At 44.0% G+C, this 27,855-nt stretch overlaps 1 protein-coding gene across 3 annotated transcripts in view; it reads left to right on the top strand.

The window, feature by feature from the left end:
• Positions 1 to 21,509, top strand: part of slc22a15 (solute carrier family 22 member 15) — a 49,756-nt gene extending 28,247 nt beyond the window's left edge. The window contains exons 5-13 of one of the 3 annotated variants that reach the window (XM_084321302.1): positions 4,826 to 4,955; positions 5,382 to 5,442; positions 5,711 to 5,871; positions 6,056 to 6,196; positions 10,303 to 10,388; positions 11,425 to 11,533; positions 11,830 to 11,902; positions 16,858 to 17,016; positions 19,317 to 21,509. In XM_084321302.1, the coding sequence (XP_084177428.1) occupies positions 4,826 to 4,955; positions 5,382 to 5,442; positions 5,711 to 5,871; positions 6,056 to 6,196; positions 10,303 to 10,388; positions 11,425 to 11,533; positions 11,830 to 11,902; positions 16,858 to 17,016; positions 19,317 to 19,373 (977 nt within the window). In that variant the 3' untranslated portion in view covers positions 19,374 to 21,509. Of the gene's footprint in view, positions 1 to 4,825; positions 4,956 to 5,381; positions 5,443 to 5,710; positions 5,872 to 6,055; positions 6,197 to 10,302; positions 10,389 to 11,424; positions 11,534 to 11,829; positions 11,903 to 16,857; positions 17,062 to 19,316 lie in introns of all 3 variants that reach the window. The other 2 variants (XM_084321301.1, XM_084321303.1) reach the window with 2 other exon arrangements.
• The last annotated feature ends 6,346 nt before the right edge of the window (positions 21,510 to 27,855 follow it).

The following is a 27,855-nucleotide window of genomic DNA, read 5'->3' as shown; positions in this document are numbered from 1 at the left end:
TTTTTATTTGGGCCTCACAGGGTTCACCGCTTAAGCCTGAGTGGTCTGGTCCTGGACCGCAAATGACATCACGCCATAAATCCATCTCTACAGAATGTATGAATTAATGTTGCGTTTTCTTTTCAAATGTAGATGAGAGTAAAGACCCTAACCCTGTCAAAACAGCAGTCAAAGTGTATATTTTCAGCATTACGTTTGTTTACCAATGTTTTTAACTGTTATTAGTGAAATATAAGATTATAGAAATCACAGGGCATGCGGCTAGGTGGTGCAGTGGGCAAGGCGCTCACCTCCAATGCTGGAGACGCTGGGTTCGATCCCAGCGCTCCACATTGCTTTCAGTTTAGCTGGTCGTCCGTACTAATACACATTGGCAGTATTAGGGGGTGGGAAACTGATGGGTGGGGATCGGACGTTGTGGACAGCGACTCCTACAGGTCGGTTGGTGCGCCTACGCAGTAGAATCAGGAAGCGACAGGGGCGGCGTCCCTCCAAAGCGCAGACTCCTGACGCTGAAAGATCGCGCTGCGCAGGTGAAAAGATGCGACGGCTGCTACCTCGAGTACCTGAGGGGACTCGTGCAATGTATGGCTTCGTCCACATTACAGCCGGCTTGTGGGAGGCATGAAACAGCGTTCGAGATAGGGGAGGGTTGAATTGGATGATACGAAATTGGGATGGGAGAAAAATAGAAAATGGGAGAAAAAGTGGATAAAAAAAAGAAATCACAGGGCATCGAGTTGCAAACCGGCGCATATTGACGAGAGGAAGTGGCACAGCCAAAAGTGAGTGTAGTCTTTTGAAGGAAGAGACCCAGGGCTTTCGATGATAGAATAAAATAAGATGACTAGAATAAATACTATACAGTTCTAAAAAAGTGTGCAGTGCAGCAGATATTCTAAAGATTGAGGTTGTACACATAAAAAAGTTCAGTGGATAGTATAATGAGAAAAATAATAGACCCACACACTTTTTATCAAGATAGTTAATCAATCAAAAGTACTACACTCATCCATCACTCTCAACATAGGGGCCCCCCAGGGCTGTGTCCTGAGTCCCCTCCTTTACTCCCTGTACACACATGACTGTGTGGCACAGCGGAACAACAACACAATCATCAAATTTGCTGACGACACAGTAGTGGTGGGCCTGATCTCTGCAAACGACGAGAGGGCCTACCTGGAGGAGGTTAAGGTTCTAGCGGGATGGTGTCAAGAGAATAGCCTCTCCCTGAACGTCAGCAAAACAAAGGAGATGATTGTGGACTTTAGGAGGTCGGGGGTCAGGGACTACAGCCCCCTCAGCATCGACGGGGCACCAGTTGAGAGAGTGAACAGTTTTAACTACCTCGGAGTCCACATATCCGAGGACTTGACATGGACCACACACATTGACAGTGTTATCAAGAAGGCACGACAACGCCTCTACTTCCTTAGGCGCTTAAGGAAGTTCAACGTGAGTCAGAAGATCCTCAAGAACTTCTACTCATGCACAATAGAGAGCATCCTGACTGGCAATATCACCTCCTGGTTTGGGAATAGCACTGCACAAGACGGCAGCAGACTACAGAGAGTGGCCCGTTCAGCCGAACGCACAATTGGAGGGGGGCTTCCCACTCTCCAAGGCATTTACAACAAGTGGTGCATGGGCAAGGCTAAGGGAATAATCAAAGACTCCAGCCACCCAAACAACTGCCTCTTTGAACTGCTGCGGCCAGGCAAGCGATACCGGAGTCTCATGGCAAGCACAGAGACTCAGAAGGAGCTTCTATCCCCAGGCCATCAGGATGCTCAATGAACAATGATTACTCAATGACCAATGATTGAACAATGAACAATAACAAGCCATCAACACACCCACAGCACACACACACACACTCACTTTAAATAAACAACACACTGTAGCACCCACTTTACCACACTTTCACACTACCTACTGTATAACCCTAATCCCCTCGCCCTATACATCCCAACCCCAGTCCACACCCTCATCCACCACCACACTTCCCAGGCAACACTGATGTTAATCATCCTCACCACTGTAATCTGAGTCATCATCCCATGTAGCCCTATATCCTCGGTTTCCTTAGAAACATTTGCACAGGTTTGGCATTGACAAAGATCTGTACATGGCAGTTTTGCAGACACACAGGAACATCTTCTTGTCTCACATTTGAGTTGCCTTTACTGAGAACTCTAAGTCACAGTAATTTAACATATTTGAGTTGCCTTAACTCAGAACTGTAAGTCTTAGCCAACTGAAAACATTTGAGTTCATCAACTTGAAAAAATGGAGGCAATTGATTGCCTCAACGTTTTAAAGTTCTGGTAACTTATTAGGGTTTACAGTGCATGAAAGGCACAACCCCAATATATCCCAATAAGTGCTAAACACATATTGGTGCCAAGGGCTGATAACCTAAACAAATAGACTATTTGATGCTGTGCTGAGAGACAGTTTAGCTGTGTTTTTTTTTTTAAATGTTCAGATACTGTATGCCATCTAGTTAGCCCCCCCTCCCCCAGGGGTGCATGCTAGCCCTATAGACCACCGTAACACTTCCGGGATTCTGAAATCAGGGAGGAGATTGCGGGGGGGTCAAATGAATGAATGTGGACGAGAGCCGTGATGTAAGTGGTTGCCGATACGGCTGTGGGGGTGCTAGAGACATGATCGAATAGACGTTTATGCGCCTCGCTCTCCTGAACACGGCGTGACCCATAACTAATCGATCAGAACTAAATCGGCAGAGAAAAAGCCCGTTTTAAAGCACCTATTCCGCATGGACATGCGCAGAGTGCCCATGGAGTCTGGACGACGCGAGATGACGCTCGAATGAATGTGGACCGTTCCATCAGAGGGGGGAGCTTCGATGGTCATGTAAGTGGCTACAGACCGCTGCACTTAAATATAAATATTAGTCTACCTGGAGACTCAATGAGGTAATTGTAGATGTCGCCATAAGACGCGTCTGGCCATTTAGTGGGATCATTTTTTCATTATCCTGTTCGGCTGAAAGGACATTGGCCACCGAAGCTCCCCCCTCTGATAGAACAGTCCACATTCATTCGATCGTCATCTCGCGTCGTCCAGACTCCATTGGCACTCTGCGCATGTCCATGCGGAATAGGTGCTTTAAAATGGGCTTTTTCTCTGCCGATTTAGTTCTGATCGATTAGTTATGGGTCACGCCGTGTTCAGGAGAGCGAGGCGCATAAACGTCTATTCGATCATGTCTCTAGCACCCCCACAGCCGTATCGGCAACCACTTACATCACGGCTCTCGTCCACATTCATTCATATGCACCCCCCGCAATCTCCTCCCCGATTTCAATGTAACGCGGAAGTGTAGTGGTCTATTGTCCTAGTCACTAGGACCTAGTGTGTGTGTGTGTGTGGGGGAGGAAGAGGTGAGGGTCAGTGATGCGTTGCTCATGGGACGGGGGTTGCAATCAAAGTTGTGTGTCCAGAAGCGCGTGCACGCACATGCACGGATGTGCACACAGGAATGCGCTGCACTCGACTGATGCGTCAACTCGGAGTACCCACCTGGCTACTTTGCATATCAATAGCGCCCGTCGTCAGGTGTTACATTCCATTCGTAGAGGCAATTAGGCACTGTCTTTACGGCGTGGCGTCATTAGCGTGCGTGCAACCAGTGTTGATATGAGGAACACAACACTGGTGAGGGTAACGCAAGCATTGGTTCTGAAAGCTAAAATACTTTAAACATCACTATGAACTAACGGAGCTAAACATCACTGTAAACAATATAACTAGATGGCATACAGTATATGAAAACTAGAATGCTAGTTATGTAAACAAAAACACAGCTAAACTGTCTCTCAGCACAGCATCAAATAGTGTATCCACATCTTGAGCTGCAGAACACGTTGTTTCTCAGCTGTATCCAGGCACTTTTTGTCAAAACGCAAGTTGCATGAAAACCAGCATCTCCAGGAACATTGGCAAAATCGGTCTCTAAACCATGTTTGTATGCCTCCGCAATGGTATGATTCTGGCCTGGTAAGCCACCGTTCGACGCAGTTTCTATATCTATCCCACCGTGTCTGTAAAATCTTGTACGCGTTCTTTCTGAACGGACGTGAGATGCATATAACATTGTTTAGAAACCTTTTTGAGAACTTTAGAAGGTGTTTTTCGTCCTCTTCTGATGTAATGTTACTCTGTGGATGTCATATCCGTATCCTCGCAACAAAGAGCTGCTATTGGTCGAGTGCAAGATACGTGACCGAACTCGCACCAATTACGTCAAATAAAACTACACGGTGACCAAGTATCTGTTCGCGAGGAAAGATCTAGTCCCAACTTTAAAATGAATGCGCAAAACGGGCAGGATTGTAAATGGAGAACTTTTTATTCCTAAATCTACACCAATATATCTTTCACCCAGAGTGAAAATTGCGTAGTCCGCCGAGGTGGCAACGGGATGAAACGATACAGCCTTCACCTTTACGGCCTATGCAGCTGGGTAGCTGGCCATGGCCTGGTTGTGTAGCTCCTTCTCTGGCCACAGGCAAAGTGTAAGGTACCAAGACTGTCACTCTGACTGGGAGTTCACAGGGGGCGTGGCCCAAGTGTCATCTTATTTGTGACACAAATTTCAGGAGAAATCCACCCCTCCCCAGCCCTTTCTTCCTGTGTGGCCAGCTGCTGCTGTTGTGTCAAAGCTCATGAAATTAAATATAAAAGAGGCATGTACATGCATGGTGCAATGCTCTGTACAGTCTAATTAGAATTCTAAATACATTTATTATTATTAGTAGTAGTATTTTGGTTGTTGATTCAGTGGTTTGTGTTTCAGGGACATTAACCAACATGTTATTTGCGGTGGGCATTGCGTTGTTTGGAGCACTGGGTTTCTACATCAGGCCATGGAGGGACCTGGCCATAATAGCCAACTCCCTCGGAGTGCTCCTCTTCCTCCTCAGTGTGTAAGTTGTTTTTAAAACTTATATTTTCAAATGCTGCACACTGCTTTGTTTTCCCTGGCTAAACACTCTAGTGTAGCTGGAGAGGGTGCTCCTAGGTTGCTACTACAATTCAGACTAACTTCAAATCAAGACAAGCTGCTGTTCAGATTATGGAGGGAGCTGACCTGAGTGGCGTGGATGAGGTTTGATTGCTGGAAAAATAAAAGGTCATGATATTTCTGTCTTGATTCTTATCCCACTTCATATCCTCATCTCTCCCTGCCTCCTCCATTCCCCTCTCCTCACTCCCTGCCTCTTTCTCCTCCTTCTCTTTCTGCTTTCCCTTTCTTCCACTCCCCCTCTCCTTTTCACTCTCCGGCTCTCCCTCTCCTCCATTCTCATCCCTCTCCTGCTCTCCATCTCCTCTACTTCTGTTCCCTCTTCCAGAACTCTTCCAGAGTCTCCTCGCTGGTTGTACTCTCGGGGTAAGACTGAGCAGGCTGAAGAGGTGAATATATTGACCATTGTAGTGTAATCGGTATTAAGTGAGTGTCGTGTGATGAGTCTAAGATGCTTTGGTCTTTGATAAACACTCTACTCCCTGGCTACTATTGTCACCCAGCTGGACATTCTATACACTAGTGTAGTGGACCATATTTACCGTATTTATCAATTGTAACGCATTATACTTGTATTTAAGCTTTTATGGAAAATGTGTTTTAACATTTGCTTAATTTCCATGAACGGTAATTAAAACTGATCTGATTTAATCGTAGGTGTTGCGCTTCTTCGCGCTGAGGAACGGGAACGCCGTGACCAACCTGACTCTTCGCCGCGTCAGAGTTGCGTCCAAGAGCGACGGTGGAGGCCCCGGGATCCTGCAGCTGATCACCCACCCGGTGCTCCGCTGGAGAACCGTGGTGCTCATGTATGTCTGGTGAGTTGATCCAAGACGTGCTTCATAGTTAATTAGAATTGAGCCATCTCAAACCCCTGCGCTCTTTTCTCCATCCTTCAATCGCAACCGTTGCTTCCCTCGGGACATGTATATTATGACATGTATGTGTGCATGGCATTCATGCATGTGTATGTGTGCATCTTTGCATGCGTGTTTGTTCCAGGTACGCATGCAGCCTGGTGTACTATGGACTGACTATGGGGGCCAGTGAGAGCTCAGGGAACCGCTATGTCAATGTAGCCATGTATGGTCTGGTGGAGCTTCCTGCCTACCCTCTCTGCATTTACTTCATCAACAGACACTGGTGAGACGCACGCACACACACTGCTGCTGCTTTCATGCTCTGTTCATATTTAATCCATAATAATTAAACCATACTAATGAGCGACATGTGACCTTACTCCTAGAACCCACCTCACCCCTGCTCACTTTGACAACCTAGGGTGGCTTAGAGTAGACTACAGAGTACAGCAACTTGCAATGGGCCTGGTCTACAAGATACACTACACGACTAAGGTACCCATGTACATGTCAAAATACTTCCCAAAGGTCAGTGAATACCACGACCACAACACCAGAGGGACCTCCACAAATCATGTTCTACCCAGATTCAGCTCAAACAAGGGACTAAACATGTTTTGCAATTATGCCACATCAATGTGGAACGCCCTACCCACAGCTGTAAAGGAATGCGAATCACTACCCACATTCAAAGAGCACCTACGGGAGACTGCAATTCAAAACTGGCCCCTGTAAATGTCCAAACCCAACCCCCTCCAATGTACAGTTTTTATTCCCGCCCCACCCACCCAACTCCAATGCACAGTTTCCCACCCCACCTACCCAAACCCCACCCCACCTACCCAACCTCCTCCAATGTACAGTTTCTTCCCCCTCAAATGTATACATCCGAGGGGTGGAGGTGGAGGTGGTGGACTCATATAAGTTCCTTGGGGTACACCTGAACAATAAACTGGACTGGTCGGATAACACAGAGGCCCTCTACACTCTACAGGAAGGGACAGAGCAGGCTGTTCTTCCTGAGGAGACTCGGGTCCTTCAACGTGTGCAATAGACTGCTGCAGCCATTTTACCAGTCTGTAGTGGCCAGCGTCCTCTTCTATGCTGTGGCATGCTGGGGAGGCTACATCAACTCAAGGGGCACCAACAAGCTCAACAAGCTGGTGAGGAAGGCTAGCTCCGTGGTGGGAGTCGAGCTACCTAGACTAGAGGTGATGGCAGAGAAGGGGATGAGAAGGAAGCTGGCTGCCATCATGGAGAACCCCTACCACCCCCTCTACGACGAGCTAGTCAAGATGATAAGCTCGTTCAGCCACAGACTCATACCCCCCCGACACTCAACTAACCGCCTCGGACAGTCCTTCATACCAGAGGCCATCAGGCTCCACAACAGTGGGCAGCGACTAGCGGCCTCCAGGCTCCACAACAGGGGGCAGCGACTGCTGCCAGACATTGACCTAGGACTAATAGGAACCCAAGGAGGACAATAACACTACCTTAGGCATACTGCACCTTATGTGGATACTGTGAATAATGTATATTTCAGTGGATACTGTGATACTGTGAATAATGTATATTTCAGTAGATAGTAAATTATAACACTACCTTATGCATACGGCACCTTATGACACTGTGAATACTGTGAATATATTTTTCAGTTAGTTAGATAGTAAATTATATTGACCTATTTGTTTACACTGCTTGTGTTGTTTACTACCTGTAAACAACATTTGGACAAACCAGTGAACTACTGGGAGCATGTACTCTGGTCAGATGAGACCAAAATGTTACTTTCTGGCTGTCACACAACACACCATGTTTGGAGGAGAAATGGCACTGCACATTACCTGAATAACACTATACCAACAATGAAGTTTGGAGGTGGAAGTATCATGGTATGGGGCTGCTTCTCCTCGCCTGGTACTGGCAGACTTCATATCATTGACAGAGAAATTCTTGAGAGGAACCTGCTGCTTCACCAGGATGCTGAGGATGAGACGTGGGCGGACCTTCCAGCAGGACAACGATCCAAAGCAAACGGCAAAGGAAACTCGCAGTTGGTTTCAGAGAAAGAAAATCAACTTGTTGGAATGGCTTAGTCAATCACCTGACTTAAACCCAATTGAACATTTGTGGAAGCATCTGAAGATCCAGATTCACAAGAGGACCCCCCGCAATCTTCAAGATTGAAAGACAATTTGTGTAGAGGAATGGGCCAAAATCACACCTGAATACTGCGGGTGATTAGTTCCATCATACAGAAAGCGTCCTTGAAGCTGTCATTACAAACAAAGGCTTCTCCACTAAGTATTGAATTAATTTCAGTTAGTGTGTTCAATAATCTTTTCATTCCACTTTATTACACATAACTTTATTTATGTATGGACTTTAATGTTTAGATTTTGTCTGGATTCCCTGCGGCCGCATACAGCCTAGAGAGTTGAAACGTTCTGAACTTTTTCTCACGCATGCGCCCCGTCCCATTCTACCGGGCGCACTGCCAGCATGTTTCAGCTAGAAATATGCGCCAGGTGGACGCGGGCCCTTATGCAACGGTCACTGGCGTGCACGGATCTTTCCAGGAAGAGGGGCAACAAAGGACACTTGGTTATGGGAGAAGGGGGTGCATGGCGTGGTTTAGATCAGCGGTTCTCAAAATAAAAATAAACGTTTTATTTTATTTTTTTAATTCTTTTTGGATTATTTTTTTTTTACAGACAACATTGAGACAAAGCTTCCTGACACATCTCCATCCAAACTCTTGGAAGAACTCATTGAAATCTCATCTGATACCACCTGGAGAGCTAGTTTCAGAGTGGTGCTGAGTACCAAGTATCTCATGATGCAGCAGTTAAGGTGTTGATACCATTCAGCACCACATATCTGTGTGAAGCTGGCTTTTCATCCATGACGGCTCTGAAAACAAAATATAGGGCCAAGTGGAGCCTTGAGGATGACATGCGTGTTGCCTTGTCAAAGATCTCCCCACGTATTGACCGTATTATTAGCCAGCAGCAGCAGACCTCGCATTGAGCTCGAAATTTCCACTGAGTGAACAAGTGCTTATTTTCTGTATTTATTTATATTTTTTGAGAAATGGTAACTTGGTGATCCTTTTCTGTATTTAAAAAAAATACATGATTTTCAGTTTGAGAAATGGTCACACTTATCCAAATATGCTATTTTTATGGAGAACAGTGCAGCTGCAACAGATAGCACTTTAGTGATAATTTTCTGTAATTGTATTTAAAGAAATATGCTATTTGATTTACTACTACAAGCAGTGTAATGTCAACAGTACTAAGCCATTTAGACCTGAAACACCTGTTAATAATGCATTATATAGCCTGCATATACACACAAATGTGTTTCCCGGTTTCTTAAATAAACATTATTTTGAAAGCAAGCACTTTTGTCGTCATTGTAGCAAAAAAGACAGGACCGGAAAAGTCTTTATCGTATGTAGGGGTGCCCTGGAATATTTTATTGAACACAGGGGTGCCTTGGCAGCAGAAAGGTTGAGAACCCCTGGTTTAGATAACATACTTTTTAGGGTCCCTTCAGCCAAGGAAACTATAAAAGAAGGAAGGGTCATCACATCACTGTGTATTGGTGCCAAGTATGGAAACCGTTGGAACGGGATCGCCATCTCCTCGTTTATGTAATTTCAACATTGTATGTCAGAATCATCTGTAACATGTTGCATTGTTAACTAGCTAACGTTTGATGTATTGGTTGATGTACCGTACTTTTCGGACTATAAGCCGCAGCTTTTTTCCCCATTTTTCGACCCTGCGGCTTATATAACGGTGCGGCTTATATGTGACTCGACGTGACCAAACTCGAAAATGTAAACATCTAAATATTGCTTTTTTGACTGCATTGAAATGTTATTCATCTGTTCCCTTATTTGCTAAACTTAATACAACTTGTAAATGAGTTAATGCTTGTTATTTGTCCGACAGTATTGTGTCCCAATGCTAATTACATATGGTAATTAAACATTAAAACACCTGCGGCTTATAGTCCAGTGCGGCTTATATATGTACACATCATTCAATTTAGCTGCTGCGGCTTATAGTCAGGTGCGGCTTATAGTGCGAAAAGTACGGTATATTTCCGCACATGGCTTGTATATTTTGTATTTTACCGGGGCTTCAATAGAACTGGCACCAAGTAGAGCATAGAGCTCCTACGACATGATGACCCTTCCTCCTTTTATAGTTTGCTTGCCTTCAGCCAGGAAGTGGATGCCAGCAGTGTCGAGTACAAAATCCTGTCTCTATTTCTCACTCTGAAAAGTGCACTGGACCTAAGATGAAAAGGATAGGGATGGTTGTTGTGATTATTATATATTTATAATACTTGGTCTTTTTCCTTGTCTTCCAGGGCTGGGAGAAGGAAGAGCCTGGCCTGCTTCCTGTTTCTGGCAGGCCTGGCCTGTCTGTTCACTATAGTTATCCCTGATAACATGGGTAAGAAACTAAAACCTTATGGAAGAAGTCGAGATCCAAAATGGGTTGCCAGCCTATTGCTAGTTCATCCCCACATAAGAGTGCCGGAGTAGCGAACGTTGTATTGAGCCTGGTTCCCATGGCAACAGAACAAGGCTCAGGAACGGAACATTTCAGTGCTGACCCAAGTGAGAATGTCCTTCAGCCCTGTGACCCAGCAGATGGATTCGGTGTATTCGGTGCACGTGGACAGCCGCTCAGCGGCAGCTCCCGCTCTCGTGACGGCAGACAATCTCCTTATTGTCCCCTTGTCAATTATGCACCAACATTATGAGTTACGGATGGGCATCAATTGTCGTTAAATTATCTATATAATAATCTTATTTGTTTATGCGAATATAGTTTTGTCTCTAAAATCTATATTTTCCCTTGTTTTAACCGACACCTACAATGTGTAGTGTATTGAGAGAGGGGACCCACACCGCTGAACTGCATGCTGGGTTGGCTAGTAGCTAGCCAGGTAACATAACAATCCGGAGAGACTGGAGATGCTACATGGTAGCAACGTTTTGTACGTTTGCCATGTTTCACTAAGTTCACACATTTCAAGCATCAATGATGTAACGTTCAGAATGAATGCTTTTGTTCCCGGAAATATCACCCGCTAGCGTTTGCTGTTAGCAATGACGGCAGCCGGCTAGCTCACTTGTTGGATTATCTCACGTTTGCTATTAAGTAAAAACAAAACCATATGTTACCATGGAAGCTCTGACATTTCAAGCATGTAACAATGTAACTTTCGGAATTAATGCTTTTGTTCCTGGATATTTTCAATTAGTAACCAAATGGTTCCCATTGACTATCTAATAGTAATTTTGTGAGTTTTGCCCATCCCTATTAGGAATGTATTCCTAGCATTGTAATATACAGTATACTGTGTACATGGCCATTTACTAGAAATACAGCTAATGTGCCTTGATTCCTGACTAGATGACTCTGTGGAGCTCTTGAGTGTTCAAACTGGGTGCTAATAAACCCATGTGGATGTCGTCTGCAGGGGTGCTGCTGAGCGCTAAATCTTTAGCGCTGCTGGGAAAGCTGATGGTCAGCGCGGCTTTCAACATCGTCTACGTCTACACCTCTGAACTCTACCCTACTGTTATACGGTAAGCAGACATGTAGGGTCAACGGGTTATAATACCCTGCTGTTAAACAGTAAGCTGATGTGTATGGATGTGATCAGACCAACCGTTAGAATGGAATGAAATATTGTATTGGAATTTTATGGGAATTTAGTTTCAAACAAGGAAAAACAACCTTGTAATACCAGCCCTATGCATGCAACACAAACACTACAAATAGTCTAATTTCTGGTATTGTCATTGATTTTGAAATGACTGACTCTCTTCTCTCTCTCTTTCTTGTGTGTCTGTGTTGTCCACATAATGTGTGTGTGGTTCAGGAGTGCTGGGCTGGGAGTGTGCTCCATGTCGTGTAGGGTGGGTGGAATCCTAGCCCCCTTCGTGCCCACCATGGTAGGTCAATTGTGTCATAAAGTTTCAGCTGATAAATTATTTAGCAATTGTGTGTGCACATGTGTGCATTGGCCTGTGTGTGAAGAAAGTGATTTGTAAAGAAATCTAATGTATTGCCATATCAACTTACATACATACAGTACACTCGATACAGAAACCCTCTTAATTAGACTAACCATTTTCTGTACACAACCTGATGTAATTTTTTTCATTGATATGCAGGTGCCTTGCTCTCGCTGCATGTCTGCTTCTCGAGCTATATCCACCATCACAAATAAAAGGATGTCTGTCATCTTATCAGTCATGACATCCTTTCACCAGAAATGAGTGTGTTCCATAGACTGTGCACTCGTAATCATGAAGTTCCTACCCGTAGCTCTCTCGAACAAATTAAGGATCTTCTCCTTTAGAGAACCAGAGTTTGGTGAAGTGACGGCCTTAGCGGCCACCAGGGACTATTCCTCCATTGTTAGGTGTTTGTGTGATCCTGTCTACAATTTACACTTTGATGTGTTTTGGACCAATATTATTTAACAAAAGTGGGAGGAACTACCAACCCCATCTGTGTGTTTCACACAGGTTAAAACACTGAGCATCACAAATTGAATATGAACGTATGACTTTGTTTTTAGTCTCGCTCTCTCCACCCCAGGAGCCTCCCCACAGTCCCTTTGGAGCCTAATTGACTATAATTCACACAGTAGATTCCAGCCTATTCCCACCTTGGGTGGAAAGGAACCCAACCTGAGCAAAATGACCGCCGTGTGAATATTGTCAATGGCTGCACCTCGTCAACCCTCTCAAATCTCGCTGAGACAAATCATGCCTTGTGTCTCTCGTCTTTGGTCTCAAATGAGGATAAGTGGATAACATGGTGTTGTGGAATATTTTTAATTAGCCAAGACGGTAAACTAGAAATTCAGATGAGTGAAATTGTATAAAAAAGAACATAATTTATTTCTGTGGCCACAGAGTCTCTGTTCGATACAGAGAGCGGAAGACAATCTCCGAAGTGAGCCCAGAGTGTTTAATAACTCTGGGCTTTATACTGTAAGACACAAGGTTACATAGGAAAGAAAGACGTTTGGTCATGTCGGGCATTTTCTTTTTAAAACATTTTAAGATTAGTTTTTTTCTGCATTTTACAGCTTTATTTCGGATAGGACAGGCAGAGAGGAAAGTTGGGAGAAGATATGGGGAGGACATGCAGCATAGGTCCCCGGGCCGGATTCGAACCCCTGATGCTGCGATTACACTGCGAGCGCAGCTACGTGGTGCGCCCCCATGTCAGGCATTTGTAAGAGAACCATGTCGAAATGCAGTCATGAGACGGTGTCTGGCTATTTCTCTGGCTATGTCCGAGATTTCAAGGTACTTGAAAACGACTCTGGCTATGTGAAGTGAAACCCAGAGTCATAGGTAACCCTGAGCTAAGACAAGAAAGGTTAAAAGGTAGGGATTTGCCGTGTCTCACACAAGACTGATATGAAGACGGCAAGAAAAAGAACAAGATGTGATTTACTTGGACATGTCATATCTAAGTCGAGCTGTCCTGACCTTTTAACACTTTCAGTGCCAGCCATAACGTTGATTAATGTCCTTGGATGCCAGCATCCACTTCAATGATGGCGTTAAAAACGCATAATCTATGTTTTAAATTATGGCTATGTGTCTAATCTGCCCGTCGCTTATCAATGACTTGTTTGCAGTCAACATTGTCGAAACGGATTGTTTTTTAATCGGTTCTTATCCTTTTTATAGCATTTTGAAAAGCTATCGTTTTCTCGCGGAAAATAGAAAGATTCCCTCATTTATTGGAATATTCTCGAATACACTAGACACGTTGTCATTTGTCTGCCTATTTATGAATCGTTTTTCATCGTTACTTATGCACGCTATAGAAGCGAGCTGAGAAATCGATTCTCTCATTTCCTCAACAGCACACACACACACATACGGGACACGCTGTTATCTCAGTGAATACAGCTCCGATTATCCTAAAACTGGTAACATAGACTCCTTACCTTAGATCAGATGTTCTCCAAAAAGATTATTCCAATTCCTGATCGCCATTCCAAATATCGATCGCGTTTATTGATTGATTATTGGCTGCTGTAAATATATATTCCAGGCTGCTTTCCATCTCGCGATCACTTCCCTGTTCATCAGATCCCTCGCCAGCATAGTGGAGCGAGGAGGCTCCCCCTCCACAGATCCACCAGTATAATCGAATGGCCTGCAGTTACACAGGGATAGACGATAGGGGCGGTATTTTCCCATCGGAGCTCCTAGAGGGGTTGCTGTACCAACGGGAGACTCGTTGATGAAATAAAAAAATCAAACGACAATTCGCGTCGGTGGCACTCAACGGGGGGCATGAAATAACGAGAACACGTCTGTGGCACTCGTGTTAACAGGGTGTCCGCGGATCCTTTAAAAAGTCTTATATTTGTTTATCAACAATTAAGGCCTTAATTTGTCTTAAATCCATCTTTCAGAGGTCTTAAAAATGCCATAGACAGGAAAGATAAAATACCATGTCATCTTATGTTTCATTATGAATTCTGGGGGAAAACTGGTAACGGGAGATAAAGAGTCTATAGCTAACCTTAGCAAGCGATAACGCTAACGTTACGTTTAGTTTTAGCATTTGCACTCATTATGGTGCAAATTTAACGAGAACTGGCTCAACAACCCAGTGTTTGCATCATGGTTGGTCCCAGTCAAAGATTTTAAACTGGGGACGATGGGAGTGAAAGCAGTCGAGAACGCTAAGCATACCTCTATTAACAAAACCCGCCTGCAAACTAGTATTTCGCATTTCTTTTCGGCCCCTGCCTCCACCTCCGCTGTGCCATCTCAGGTAGGACTACCTGCAACCTATTACCGTAATTCCTCTAATAGTAACCGGTATTCAATTAAAAACCGGGTCTCTATTAATGACCAGGTGCGCTGTTGAGCTAAGCAATTATAAGCCGGCCTCCTAATACAAGCCGGGTTTCATGTATATTAGAGGAATTACGGTATTTCCCTCAACGGATTTACCATAGGCAATATATTTTGTTATTGTTGTTATATGCTGGCCTGGCTGTGCAGTAAATACCATATAATGGTATGGTGTTAATGTTTACCAAGAGAGTAAGCCTACCTCAGAATTGTATAAAACGAAGTTATTATTATTATTATTATACCAGTATTGTGATTGCACTATTTTACTTTATTTTACTTTTTTTGACCACCTGTAATTGCACTGTTTACTACCGTATTTCATACAGTACTTGGTTTCAATAAATGAACCCAGTACATTTTACTGGGTTCAAACTGACACAAAATGTTGATTTATTCATTATGATCCGTTTGAAAATTAGAAATATAGGCCTCTCTTATACATGCCTCCTCCTAATACAAGCCTGGTATCCGCTACAGTTGAAACAAATACAAGCCGGGGTTACTATTAGAGGAAGTACGGTAATACTATATCTGTACATATCTCTTAGTTACGCTGCTGGCTAGTCTTTATACCTCTATCACTGTACACATTAATAAATACTACTCTAATATACAACTCTGTACATACATCGGATTAGCACTATTACTCAATAGTAGTACTAATGAATATATGCTATATACCCAGTTTAATCACCTGTACATTGTATATTACTGTTGCACTTTACTGTTACAGTTGCACTCTGGTTGAATGCCAAACTTCTTTTCGTTGTACTGTACTAAGTGCTGTTTAATGACTACATTTGAATCCAATCTAATCTGTTCTAATGGAGGAAGTGGCAGCAAAACCCCTGAAGAGAGAGACATAGAAAGAGCGGGACCGCAGTCTGCCAGTGAGGTGACTTCTGACATGAGAGAGAGACAGAGGGAGAGGGACGGCAGTCTGCCAGCGAGGTGACTTCTGTTCTGACATGAGATAGAAGAGTGGAGAGAGACGGAGAGAGAGATACGGACGGCAGTCTGCCAGCGAGGTGACTTCTGACATGAGATGATGAGGGAGAGAGAGAGGGATGGCAGTCTGCCAGTGAGGTGACTTCTGACATGAGAGAGAGACAGAGGGAGAGGGACGGCAGTCTGCCAGGTGACTTCTGTTCTGACATGAGATAGAAGAGTGGAGAGAGAGAGATGGAGAGAGACGGAGAGAGATACGGACGGCAGTCTGCCAGCGAGGTGACTTCTGACATGAGAGAGAGACAGAGGGAGAGGGACGGCAGTCTGCCAGCGAGGTGACTTCTGTTCTGACATGAGATAGAAGAGTGGAGAGAGACGGAGAGAGACGGAGAGAGATACGGACGGCAGTCTGCCAGCGAGGTGACTTCTGACATGAGATGATGAGGGAGAGAGAGAGGGATGGCAGTCTGCCAGAGAGGTGACTTCTGACATGAGAGAGAGAAGAATGGAGAGAGACAGAGATATTTATGTTTGTCACCCCTTTGTTTCATCCAATCCAGTTGCTCCTTTATGTTTTAATAAACATCTTTGGACCAATGTGTCCCTAAACTTAAACTAATTGGTGTCGTTGTGTGATTTTTGTTATTGTGAAATTGGTATTAAATTTCATTCTGAGTGGCATTAAAAAGCCTTAAATCTGACTGGGCTAAACCTGCAGATACCCTGTTTAAGTTGTTTTAAGAAACCCTGTCAGACTGTCCTAGTGTCTTGACGTTAAAGCTTTGTACAGAGAAATATGTATTTATAACAGAGCTATGAACATGATACTATTTTTTACCACAATGGATATTAATTTGATCCACAACCTATTCGTTTTTAATTGAACTATTAGCGGGAAGTGGTCAACTGTAGGGAACATTCCTGTGTACAGAGTTTGTCTACGTTACAAATAAGTGTGTTCATCCATGCTTTGAGCACAGAGGCCAAAGCTTGTGCGTTCTCCAGCAAGTTCTTCAAAGCTCTGTCTCTAATATTGTCTCTCTTTGTGTGTGTTGTAGCGTGCTGTCCACAGCTCCATGCCGTTCGCGGTGTTCTGTCTGAGTGGTCTGACTGCAGGTTGCCTGGGTCTGCTGCTGCCGGAGACCCTCAACGCACCTTCTGCTGAGACACTAGAGGAACTCGACAGCCCTGCCTATAGCAGAGTAGTGGACAGCGAGGTACAGGAACTCCACCACCCTGCCTATAGAGTAGTGGACAGCGAGGTACAGGAACTCCACAGCCCTGCCTATAGAGTAGTGGACAGCAAGGTACAGGAACTCCACAGCCCTGCCTATAGAGTAGTAGACGGCAAGGTACAGGAACTCCACAGCCCTGCCTATAGAGTAGTAGACGGCAAGGTACAGGAACTCCACAGCCCTGCCTATAGAGTAGTAGACTGCAAGGTACAGGAACTCCACAGCCCTGCCTATAGAGTAGTAGACGGCAAGGTACAGGAACTCCACAGCCCTGCCTATAGAGTAGTAGACGGCAAGGTACAGGAACTCCACAGCCCTGCCTATAGAGTAGTAGACTGCAAGGTACAGGAACTCCACAGCCCTGCCTATAGAGTAGTAGACGGCAAGGTACAGGAACTCCACAGCCCTGCCTATAGAGTAGTAGACTGCAAGGTACAGGAACTCCACAGCCCTGCCTATAGAGTAGTAGACTGCAAGGTACAGGAACTCCACAGCCCTGCCTATAGAGTAGTAGACTGCAAGGTACAGGAACTCCACAGCCCTGCCTATAGAGTAGTAGACGGCAAGGTACAGGAACTCCACCACCCTGCCTATAGAGTAGTAGACGGCAAGGTACAGGAACTCCACAACCCTGCCTATAGAGTAGTAGACGGCAAGGTACAGGAACTCCACAGCCCTGCCTATAGAGTAGTAGACGGCAAGGTACAGGAACTCCACAGCCCTGCCTATAGAGTAGTAGACGGCAAGGTACAGGAACTCCACAGCCCTGCCTATAGAGTAGTAGACGGCAAGGTACAGGAACTCCACAGCCCTGCCTATAGAGTAGTAGACGGCAAGGTACAGGAACTCCACAGCCCTGCCTATAGAGTAGTAGACGGCAAGGTACAGGAACTCCACAGCCCTGCCTATAGAGTAGTAGACGGCAAGGTACAGGAACTCCACCACCCTGCCTATAGAGTAGTAGTGGACAGCAAGGTATAGGAACTCCACAGCCCTGCCTATAGAGTAGTAGACGGCAAGGTACAGGAACTCCACAGCCCTGCCTATAGAGTAGTGGACAGCAAGGTACAGGAACTCCACAGCCCTGCCTATACCAGAGTAGTAGTGGACAGCAAGGTACAGGAACTCCACAGCCCTGCCTATAGAGTAGTAGTGGACAGCAAGGTACGGAACTCCACAGCCCTGCCTATAGAGTAGTAGTGGACAGCAAGGTACGGAACTCCACAGCCCTGCCTATAGAGTAGTAGTGGACAGCAAGGTACGGAACTCCACAGCCCTGCCTATAGAGTAGTAGTGGACAGCAAGGTACAGGAACTCCACAGCCCTGCCTATAGAGTAGTAGTGGACAGCAAGGTACAGGAACTCCACAGCCCTGCCTATATACCAGAGTAGTGGACAGCAAGGTACAGGAACTTCACAGCCCTGCCTATAGAGTAGTAGTGGACAGCAAGGTACAGGAACTCCACAGCCCTGCTTATACCAGAGTAGTGGACAGCAAGGTACAGGAACTCCACCACCCTGCCTATAGAGTAGTAGACGGCAAGGTACAGGAACTCCACAGCCCTGCCTATAGAGTAGTAGACGGCAAGGTACAGGAACTCCACAGCCCTGCCTATACCAGAGTAGTGGACAGCAAGGTACAGGAACTTCACAGCCCTGCCTATTCTCCATTTGCACAATGTGCGGGCGGCATATCCGGTTATGTCTTCCTACGTGTAGACTTCTTCCGGTCCCATCACAATACATGGACTTTAGCAACTTTTTTCCCATCAATTAAACAACTTTATAGTCACTTTTTTCTTTTTTAATTACTTAATATTTTATTTTATTTATTTAATAAGCAAACGTTTGTAAAGTGTGTTTGTCAGCAGGGTCTTTTAAGGTTTTGGGCTGTATTTCATGTACTAAAGTTTACTGTTTGTTAGCTACATTAGCATTTAGCTCCGCCTAATACAATAAATACAATACAACCAACAGTTTACCAGATTAACAGAAAGCAACTTTCCAGAATATCAAATGTGGGTCTAACGGATGCCACGTCGATACTAATTGAGTTATAAGTCTCATTTCATGCCCCATATCTAACGGATTAATGTATGGGATTTAGGCGGAGCTAAATGCTAATGTGGCTCCACTGTTAGAGTTAGCCACATTAGCATATATGGCAAATTGCCTTAAGACTGAAAGATACTTTCATATGTACTCCACTATGAGTAGACTATACTGTATGAATTTTGGAATCTCCATTTTAATATCTTATTATTTGTCTTTCTTTTACACAGGTTCACTTGTATGAGGAGGACCAGTTGTTGAAATCAAACCAAAAAGGAAACCAGTGACATTGTCTTCTAAACGGAAGAGCAGCCAAAAGTGAAAGGACAGACGGGACGGATGGACAGATATACAAAAGCAGAGACTGTCCACGCCTCAGACACTTTCTATACTGTGGACCAGAGCTTAAGACTTCTGCCTCAAATTGGTAAACCTTCCCTTTTAATTAACTTGGGGCCCAATGCTGCATTCAGTTCATGCTTTGTGAACTTTGAACTTTTCCAAGCTGGACTGAGCAGTTTGTTGTAGATAACCTGAGTTGTTTATTTTAGAACATAATGTTACTAATGGACCGTGTTCAGGGATGCTCTCTGGAGAGTTACAAATCAGTCAAGCTGCACTGGAGCCACTGGGTGTCCCGCATCGCCATTGATTGGTCCACTCCCTTTATGAACAACTGGTCCCGCTGTGTGTTGTTATGACGGTAGCAGTGACCAGCAGCAGAATTCTAGTCTTGACTGCTAAAACTTCTGCCCATTTTCCCCCATCATAGAAAAACCTTAATTGCTGGTGTTCTGCCTTCACAATGCACTGTTTTCTTTCTTGATGCTAACATTGTACCCAACACATTGCTCTGCCTGTTGCTTCCCTATCAACATCTACCAGGGTCTCTAACGTAAGTGGAAACCCTATTAATGATCGCCATATTTTTCCGACAAGACGAGGTGTGTAACTCGTCAATCAAATGGTCGTTTAGCATTGGTGGAACAGTGTGTGCGACTTGGCCCATCTGTTATTGGAACATGTCTCTAAACGTCACCATTCACAGCCAATCAAAAGGTTGCTGCTGGAATCCAGCACACATTGACATCATAATACAGTGGGTCTCTGCCTTTTTGGTTGATGCTGAAATAATTTCTTGTTATTTCACTTAATTTTTGGAAGTGGCCTCGAGTAACACAAGTAAGCATAAAAAAACATGATGATAAATAAAGGAAATAAAATCTCTATATATACACGCATGTTACAAATATTGTATGTTAGAATTGTTTCCACATTCCTTGAAACATCTTTAAATACAACGGTGATGAATAGAAACTAGACTTTACACCCTAAAGAAGATGAGGGACCAGTCAACATCACAATGAGTCAGAATTCAGGGGTGCAAACTTGTCACCTCTTTCGGTGAAAATCTGCATTTTGAATCAAATAGCTAATTTGTGTTTGTAGATGTGATGAGGGGGCGTTATCCATCTGAATATTCCCCACTCTATTATTCTGCTTCTTTGTCTGTTGGTTTATTTTTAAATGAGCACCTTAATGTAATTCCTACACACTACAGCTAACGTGCTGCCGCGCCATTGGAGGTGAATTCTGCAGACGATGTGCTTCTCCTGCGCTCTGAGATCCCATGGTGGTCGAACACTGACCCCTTAGTGGAAAGCATGAGGGGAGGATCAGTATCCTCATTATAGAATGACTTGGGAGCCATCATCAGGTGGCGGTGTGTATGAGGACAGCTAGTTACCCCCGACACATGTTGTAGAAGAAGGTGAGGAACGGGTTACTTCACATGAGTTTCTGTTCCCTGTGACATCACTGTCTTCTCCTCGTCTGTCCTCCTCTTGCATAGAGCCAGGAAGATTGGATTAAGTATTGTCTCAATTGGCAGGGATCAGCCCACTTGTTTACAATGGTTTTTTTGTTTTGTTTTATAGTTTGTGTGTGCACCCTTGTCATGCAATTGCAGCCATGCATCTATACAAAACCAACCTTTTATTGTCTGACGTTTATGCTTTTTCATTCAAATCTTCGGTTGAGTTTTGAATGGTCTCATTCGTGACTATGGTGATGATGCAGGTTCAACCCATAAAGGACAACAAACCTTGTTATGTACATAGCTGCAGCACAGTGCAAGACCGGTGCATTTCACAACCATTTCACCATCTGTGCCTTTTTTTTAAATAGAGCCATTAAGCATCTATATAACATCAGTTGTCTTATTAATGAAAGGTGTGTAGAGATATCAACTTTATCTGAAAATGCTGACCGATATACATTATTCCAGGGAATGGTTGCCACATCTTATTTGCCTATGTATAATATTTACAGAGACTAATATATCAAGATTCTTGGGACCTACATTGTCTGATTTTGTTTAATAACTTTCTGAGGTTGATGGATCTAAAATTATGGACAAATAAAACCACCTTATTGTCTTGAATATAAGACTGTTTTTGTTAATATTTGCCACAGATCAAACTTACTCTGGAAAAAGGGGTTGTTTTATGCTAGATTGGAGGATAAACAGTGAATTTGGAGCAATATTTAGCCCCTTTTCCCACATGATAGCATGTCCTCTTTGGTATCAATTAATTCCTTGCAATCTCAATATTTCATTCATATTCATGTGTCACAGGATCCACTGACTAAACGGTAGGTTTCAGAGAGTTGAAAGTAAGGCCAAGTTAACCAAGTCCAGGACTTGGAGTTATCATTCCAATTTTCCATTTTTTTTTATTTTTTTTTTATGTTCATTATTTAAATAAGTCTTTAATACATACCAGGCAAACTCAGTCTGGGAGGAGATTTTGCCAATTTTGTTTTGGAATGGGTAGATTGATTGAAAATTGTACCGAAATCAACTTTAGAAATGAACACAAGGCTATTTAAAACATATTCAGAAGACTTGCACAGGAAAAGGGCATTATTATTGGGAGTTCTTCAAGGAGCAAGGACACTGTCATAGATGCAGCGTTTCCTGTGAGCTGCCACGAGGGGCAAAGCAGATAACGGAGCGTTGCCGATCAGAGACTCTTGTTTCCCATCTAAAAACTTATATACCAATATATTTCTGATATGTTCTGGAGTGGTTTTAGCCATGAACTCTGGACACACTGGCGGTACCCATGGACCTTTGATGTGGATATTCTGTAGGTAGGTATATTTTCTCGCTCATATACAATGAAAACTTGTGTAGATGTAAAAGCTTAAAGAGGTTTACAAAGTGTGGCTTTGGGCAACACAACACAGACATTATTTAAGGGGCAAAAGCCATCTTTATTGGAGTCCGCAGGGAGGGGTGGTTGCCTGGCCCATGGGGAACCCCAATGATGTCCGTGTGTACCATATTGGTTTTGTTGCCCCGTTAGAACAGAGGGATACCTATTTGCAACATGGTCAAGCATAGACAGAATGGTGACCTTTGACACCAGAGGAGGCCTATGGACTTCTAATATTCATTATTTCAGAAGAAAATGTCCATACCAAAAATTATGGATTATTATCTGCAGACCCCCAGGTTCAGAACCACTGGATAATGTTGTTGGATACCAGCTTTTAGGAGAGCTCATGTGTAGGGTTGAATCATGACACTAGATGGCACCATTTGCCCAATCTTGCATTACAGAGTTTGTATCAACCAACCAAAAACCAGCCATACTGTAGACCACAGTGTAGTTAGTATTAATTATCTCTAGTATACAGATTATACCAGTTTATTTCACTTTGCAAAATGGAGTTTAGCTGCCTATCAGTCTTATTACTATTGACTTCTGTTGGGAAGGTGGGCTCACGCTATCCTCGGCCAGCCGTGTGGTTACCGCACACCACCAAGGTCCTTTCTGTGTGCAGTTTGCATGTTGTCCCCCATGTTTGCGTGGGTCTCCCTCCCACACCAGAAAGACAGACATGCTAGATACACCCCTGCCCCCCCCCCCCCTCCAGGTGCCTGTCTGTGTGGCTCCTCTGGTGAGGATGGCTTAACTGCAGAGGAATACTTTCCCCACGGGGATTAATAAAGTCAAAAATATTGTTTTTGCCATAATCGTCGGCTGTGTAAATCGTTCTGTGGGGGTGATTTTTGTAACGACACGTGGTGGAAAACCCCGTCTCCACAACCAAATCAAATGCAGGCTGTTTGAAGTGAAGAGCTCTTCCCTTAGAGGTGTAAATCCTCTAAGGAGATCAGAGCGTCCATGTGAGAATGAAACGGAAGATTCTCCAATCCTGGGTTTTGGCTTCCTACGGGGGATAAGCTTTTGTTTTGATTTGAATCAAGGAGTGGGCCTTTTAACTGTATATTATTATCTTGCCACCCTGCTACCAAATAGACCTACATCTGAGGGCTGTGTGCATGTGTGTGCAGGTATGTCTGGCTGTCATCCTGCAGTTCCTATTCAACAGTTATGTCACAAATGCATACATGTGCATTTTCTTGAATGTGTGTATCAGTTCCCTTCTCTGTACTGTACCGCTGTTGGTGATGTCAACACTGTCTCCATGAGTGCACTGCACCCCTGAGCTGTTATGTTGAAGCCTGTGTGTATATGCTCACGTGCTCCTGTGTGTGTGTGTATATATATATATATATATATATATATATGTGTGTGTGCGTCTATCTGCCCATGAGGTGAGGGTTGTGTCAGCATTGACGCAGGCAGGATCAGGATCTGTCTCATCAAAGACCCAGAGGAGGAACCGCATAATGTTTTCCCCCTCATCACTTATAATTATGCCTCACAGCAGATTTGGCCCAGTTCAACGAGTAGGTTGAGAGCGGGTTGAAGAGTTGAATCTGTAATCACTGTTTTGGTTGCGTTCCTCCGCCTCTCGTACTGGTGCGTTTTTGTGGTAAATAAACAACTACCAGCAAAACATATTTTTCTTCGACTGGAGGTTCTAAATGGTAGCTATAAAAATGTCCTAAATGCATAGTGTATAATGATGATTTAGACAGCATTGTGGCACGATTAAGCTCAATGTAAATCAGTTTGCATAAAGTAAGTTGTTGATATGCAAGCCTCAGCTTCCAGGTGGCATAATTCTCTCTCTCTCTCTCTCTCTCTCTCTCTTTAATTTCAATTCAAAGCGGCTTTATTGACATGGGAAAGATACGTTTACATTGCCAAAGCAAGTGTTAAAACAAACAAAGCAAAACAATCAAACAGAAATAAGTACAGTACAGAAGGAATTTGTGTGATTGACTGTCGTTATGGTTTTGATTGATTGATTGAAAAGTTTATTAACAGATTGCAGAATGGGTACAGTACAGTACAGCTCAATACATACAATTGTTAAGGGGATGCAGACCAGAGAAAGACTTCCGTCTTGTTTACATCAGGGTCCCCCATTTTCAATTCATGATAACATATATGACACACACGACATACAGATAGACAGTACTGCTACATCTATACATTTATGACATACCAGATTTGCAATTATACAACGGCATGCAAATTTCTCGATTCTGATTGGCTGAAACAGTCCATTTACACGTATGTATAGGGACCATTCTACGCTTCTGGTCCCAGGACCCGCCCACAACCGAATCACATCACTCCGCCAGGATCACTCCGTCGGCAAAAACAAGATGGCGGACAATAATCTTTAACAAATGGGTATGTTGATAGCGTCATAACGACTAAATATAAAGCGATTCTGTCACAGCGAATGTCTTAGTCCTTTAAACAATGTTGGATGATGTAATTGATGGGTCATGAGTCATTTTAGAACAAAAGAAAAATCGTGGATTGATTGATTGATTATGATTGATTATTTTAAATTTCTACTTCCTTCCCCCTGACTGCAGCGCTCACTCTCACACTGTCCGACGCTGGCGTACCCACCCACCCACCTCCACACAAACACACACACACGCACACACACACACACACACTCCTGTCTGCAACGCGAGGGAGAGTCAGACTGAGAGAGAGCTGGGTGCTGCGCTGTTCTAAGTGAGCATGGCCTATTGAGTTGATTGATTGATTGATTGATTGCTAATTTTATTACTGTACGCTTGGTTTCAAACTGGTTAAGTTTAGGCCCTCTACAGTAGGTTTAAAAAAATAAATGAAAAAATAGGGCGAAAACTTTTTTTTCCTATAGGGCAAAGAAAACGTTTTAATTTGTTTTACCTACTTTCTATAGAAGCATCTAAGAATGAAGTTCTATAGAAAGTAGGTCTGCATCCCCTTAACAATTGTGTGTATTGAGCCGTACTGTATTGTACCCATTCTGCATCTGGTAATAAAATTTTCAAATCAATCAATCAGTCATTCCAATAACAACCACTAACTTCATAATTAAAAACTAAAGAAAAGTTGGATGTGTTAGTTGGTTGGATGTCTTAGTTGAAAGGCAGTTGGATGTGTTAGTTGGTTGGATGTCTTAGTTGAAAGACAGTTGGATGTGTTAGTTGGTTGGATGTCTTAGTTGAAAGACAGTTGGATGTGTTAGTTGGTTGGATGTCTTAGTTGAAAGGCAGTTGGATTCCAATAACACACAGTTGGATGTGTTAGTTGGTTGGATGCACTTCCGAGCTGCTTCCACATGGAGGCAATGTCTCTTTTTTGTTGTTGTGGGAACTACTTTTTCTGGCGGATGGTTTTTTCAATAAATCTTCGATTAATGTGTGTTTATTGTATAGCAATAAGGTTGGATGAATGTGGCAGTTGTATAAAAGCATTACACCACTTGCAGTCGTGATTTGTGAACAATAAACCATGCCTAGGGGGGTCTAACGACCCTCGGCTGCGCCTCGGCCCTAACGACCACCCCTAGGCATGGTTTATTGTTCACAAACCACTCCTGCGCGTGATGTAATGCTTAAATACAGTACTGTTTGTGATACAAAAAGTGTCCAGAAAAAGAGTGTATATACATTCGACGTAGAAACTACATTGGAGGAGGTTGGGTAGGTGGGGTGGGGTTGGGTGGGTGGGGGGGCTGTACATTGGAGGTGGGGGGGGGGGGGGACACTGTACATTGGAATACTGACAAAGCCATACTTGGTAATTTACTGTACAACTGGGTTAGGACATTTGTAGGGGCCAGTTTCGAAATGCAGTCTCCCGTAGGTGTTCTTTGAGAGTGTTTTTGAAAGTGGGTAGTGATTCACATTCCTTTACAGCTTTGGGTAGGGCGTTCCACATTGATGTGGCATAATTGCGAAACGTGTTTAGTCCCTTGTTTGAGCCGAATCTGGGTTTAACATGATTTGTGGAGCTCCCTCTGGTGTTGTGATCGTGGTATTCACTGACCTTTGGGAAGTATTTTGACATGTACATGGGTACCTTGGTCGTGTAGTGTATCTTGTAGACCAGGCCCATTGCAAGTTGGTCTCTCTCTTATCCCCCCCCCCATGTCTACAAACATACATGTATGTGTGTATGTGATCCTGGGCATTTATGTGTGTGTGTGTCTGTGCATGCTCACAGTCACACCTCACCCCACTCTGAACCTGCATGAAGGGTCATGTAATAAACGTGTCACACAAGCTCCTGGTGCTGCGGGTATCATTTAAAGACACCAACTTGCAGTGTAGGGTTTAACCTGCAAGTGGCACTTTAAGAGTGAATGGCTGCTCTTGCTAAGGCATCCCGCTAGCGTAAACACAACATTACAATGAGCTGGGTGGGGCTAATGTAGCTATAGATTCCCATTCGCTGGCTGCTTGGAAATTAATGGAGTGACAGGAGGAAGAGTTGAATGACTGTGTAAACTATAGGACTAGGTTCCTGCACTGGCAGTCATTTGTATAGAGGCAGGGTTCTATATTTTTAGTGGACCTCTCTCCCTCCCTCCCTTGCTATCTCTCTCCCACCCCCCTCTTTCTCCATTCCCTCCTCTCCCTCCCTCATTCTCATTCTCATTCTCTCTATTTCCTTCTATCTCTCATTCTCCCAATTTCCCTCTTCCCCCCCCCCCTCTCTCTGTGCACCTGAGGTTCAAACAGAGTGCATTGGACTTCCTGTAGAATGTGAATAGTGGAGAAGTGTGTGTGTGTGTGTGTGTGTGCAGATGGTGCTCTGGGTATCCATCCATAAGTGCACTGTCTTTAACCCTTTAAGGTGTGCAGTCTCGTCTCACACAGACCAAATGGCGGTGGCTACTGGCCATTGAAAGCTATGGAGATATGTAGGCCATGTATAATTGAATTGTTTTTCATATGGATGGATTTAAAAGCGTTTAAAGTGTGTTTGTGTGTAAGAGAAAGAGAGCAGGATAACTGAGGAAGGAAGATGAATAATGTCCACAGTGACCTGATGCTGAACTTCAGTGGAATAACTTGGGTCACGCGGCCCTAGAGATTGGTGTGTCTGTGTGTGTTTCTGGATGTCTAGAAGTGAACATGCTCTCACTGGTGAGGCCTGTGCTGTTTGCATTAGTTATCCCGAGTTTAAGGGATCATGTCTTTGGGGTTAATACGTTTGTATCTGCTACATTTGGACTATATTATATTTATATCTGATATTTAGGGGCTTTTGGGCTGCTGCCTTAAATGGATTGGAGATGAAGCTGAAGTTGGTATAGAGCACATGGGATTTAAAGGCTCCTGGACTTCGGGTGGTGGCTGAGAGAGAGAGAGAGAGAGAGAGAGAGAGAGACGGGCGCTCTGGTCATAAATCTTACAGTCTTGACAGCACACACACGGCGGGGTCACAGAGACACACACACACACTCCTCGTGCTCCAACCTCTACACACCACCCAGACCCTCCATAACTCTATACACACACCACAGACCCTCCCTACCTCTATACAC

This window comes from Notolepis coatsorum (genome assembly GCF_963971535.1).
Source record: "Notolepis coatsorum genome assembly, chromosome: 9".
Classification (NCBI taxonomy): domain Eukaryota; kingdom Metazoa; phylum Chordata; class Actinopteri; order Aulopiformes; family Paralepididae; genus Notolepis; species Notolepis coatsorum.
The sequence above is the reverse complement of the archived record's forward strand: the minus strand, read 5'-3'. Positions and strand labels throughout refer to the sequence as shown.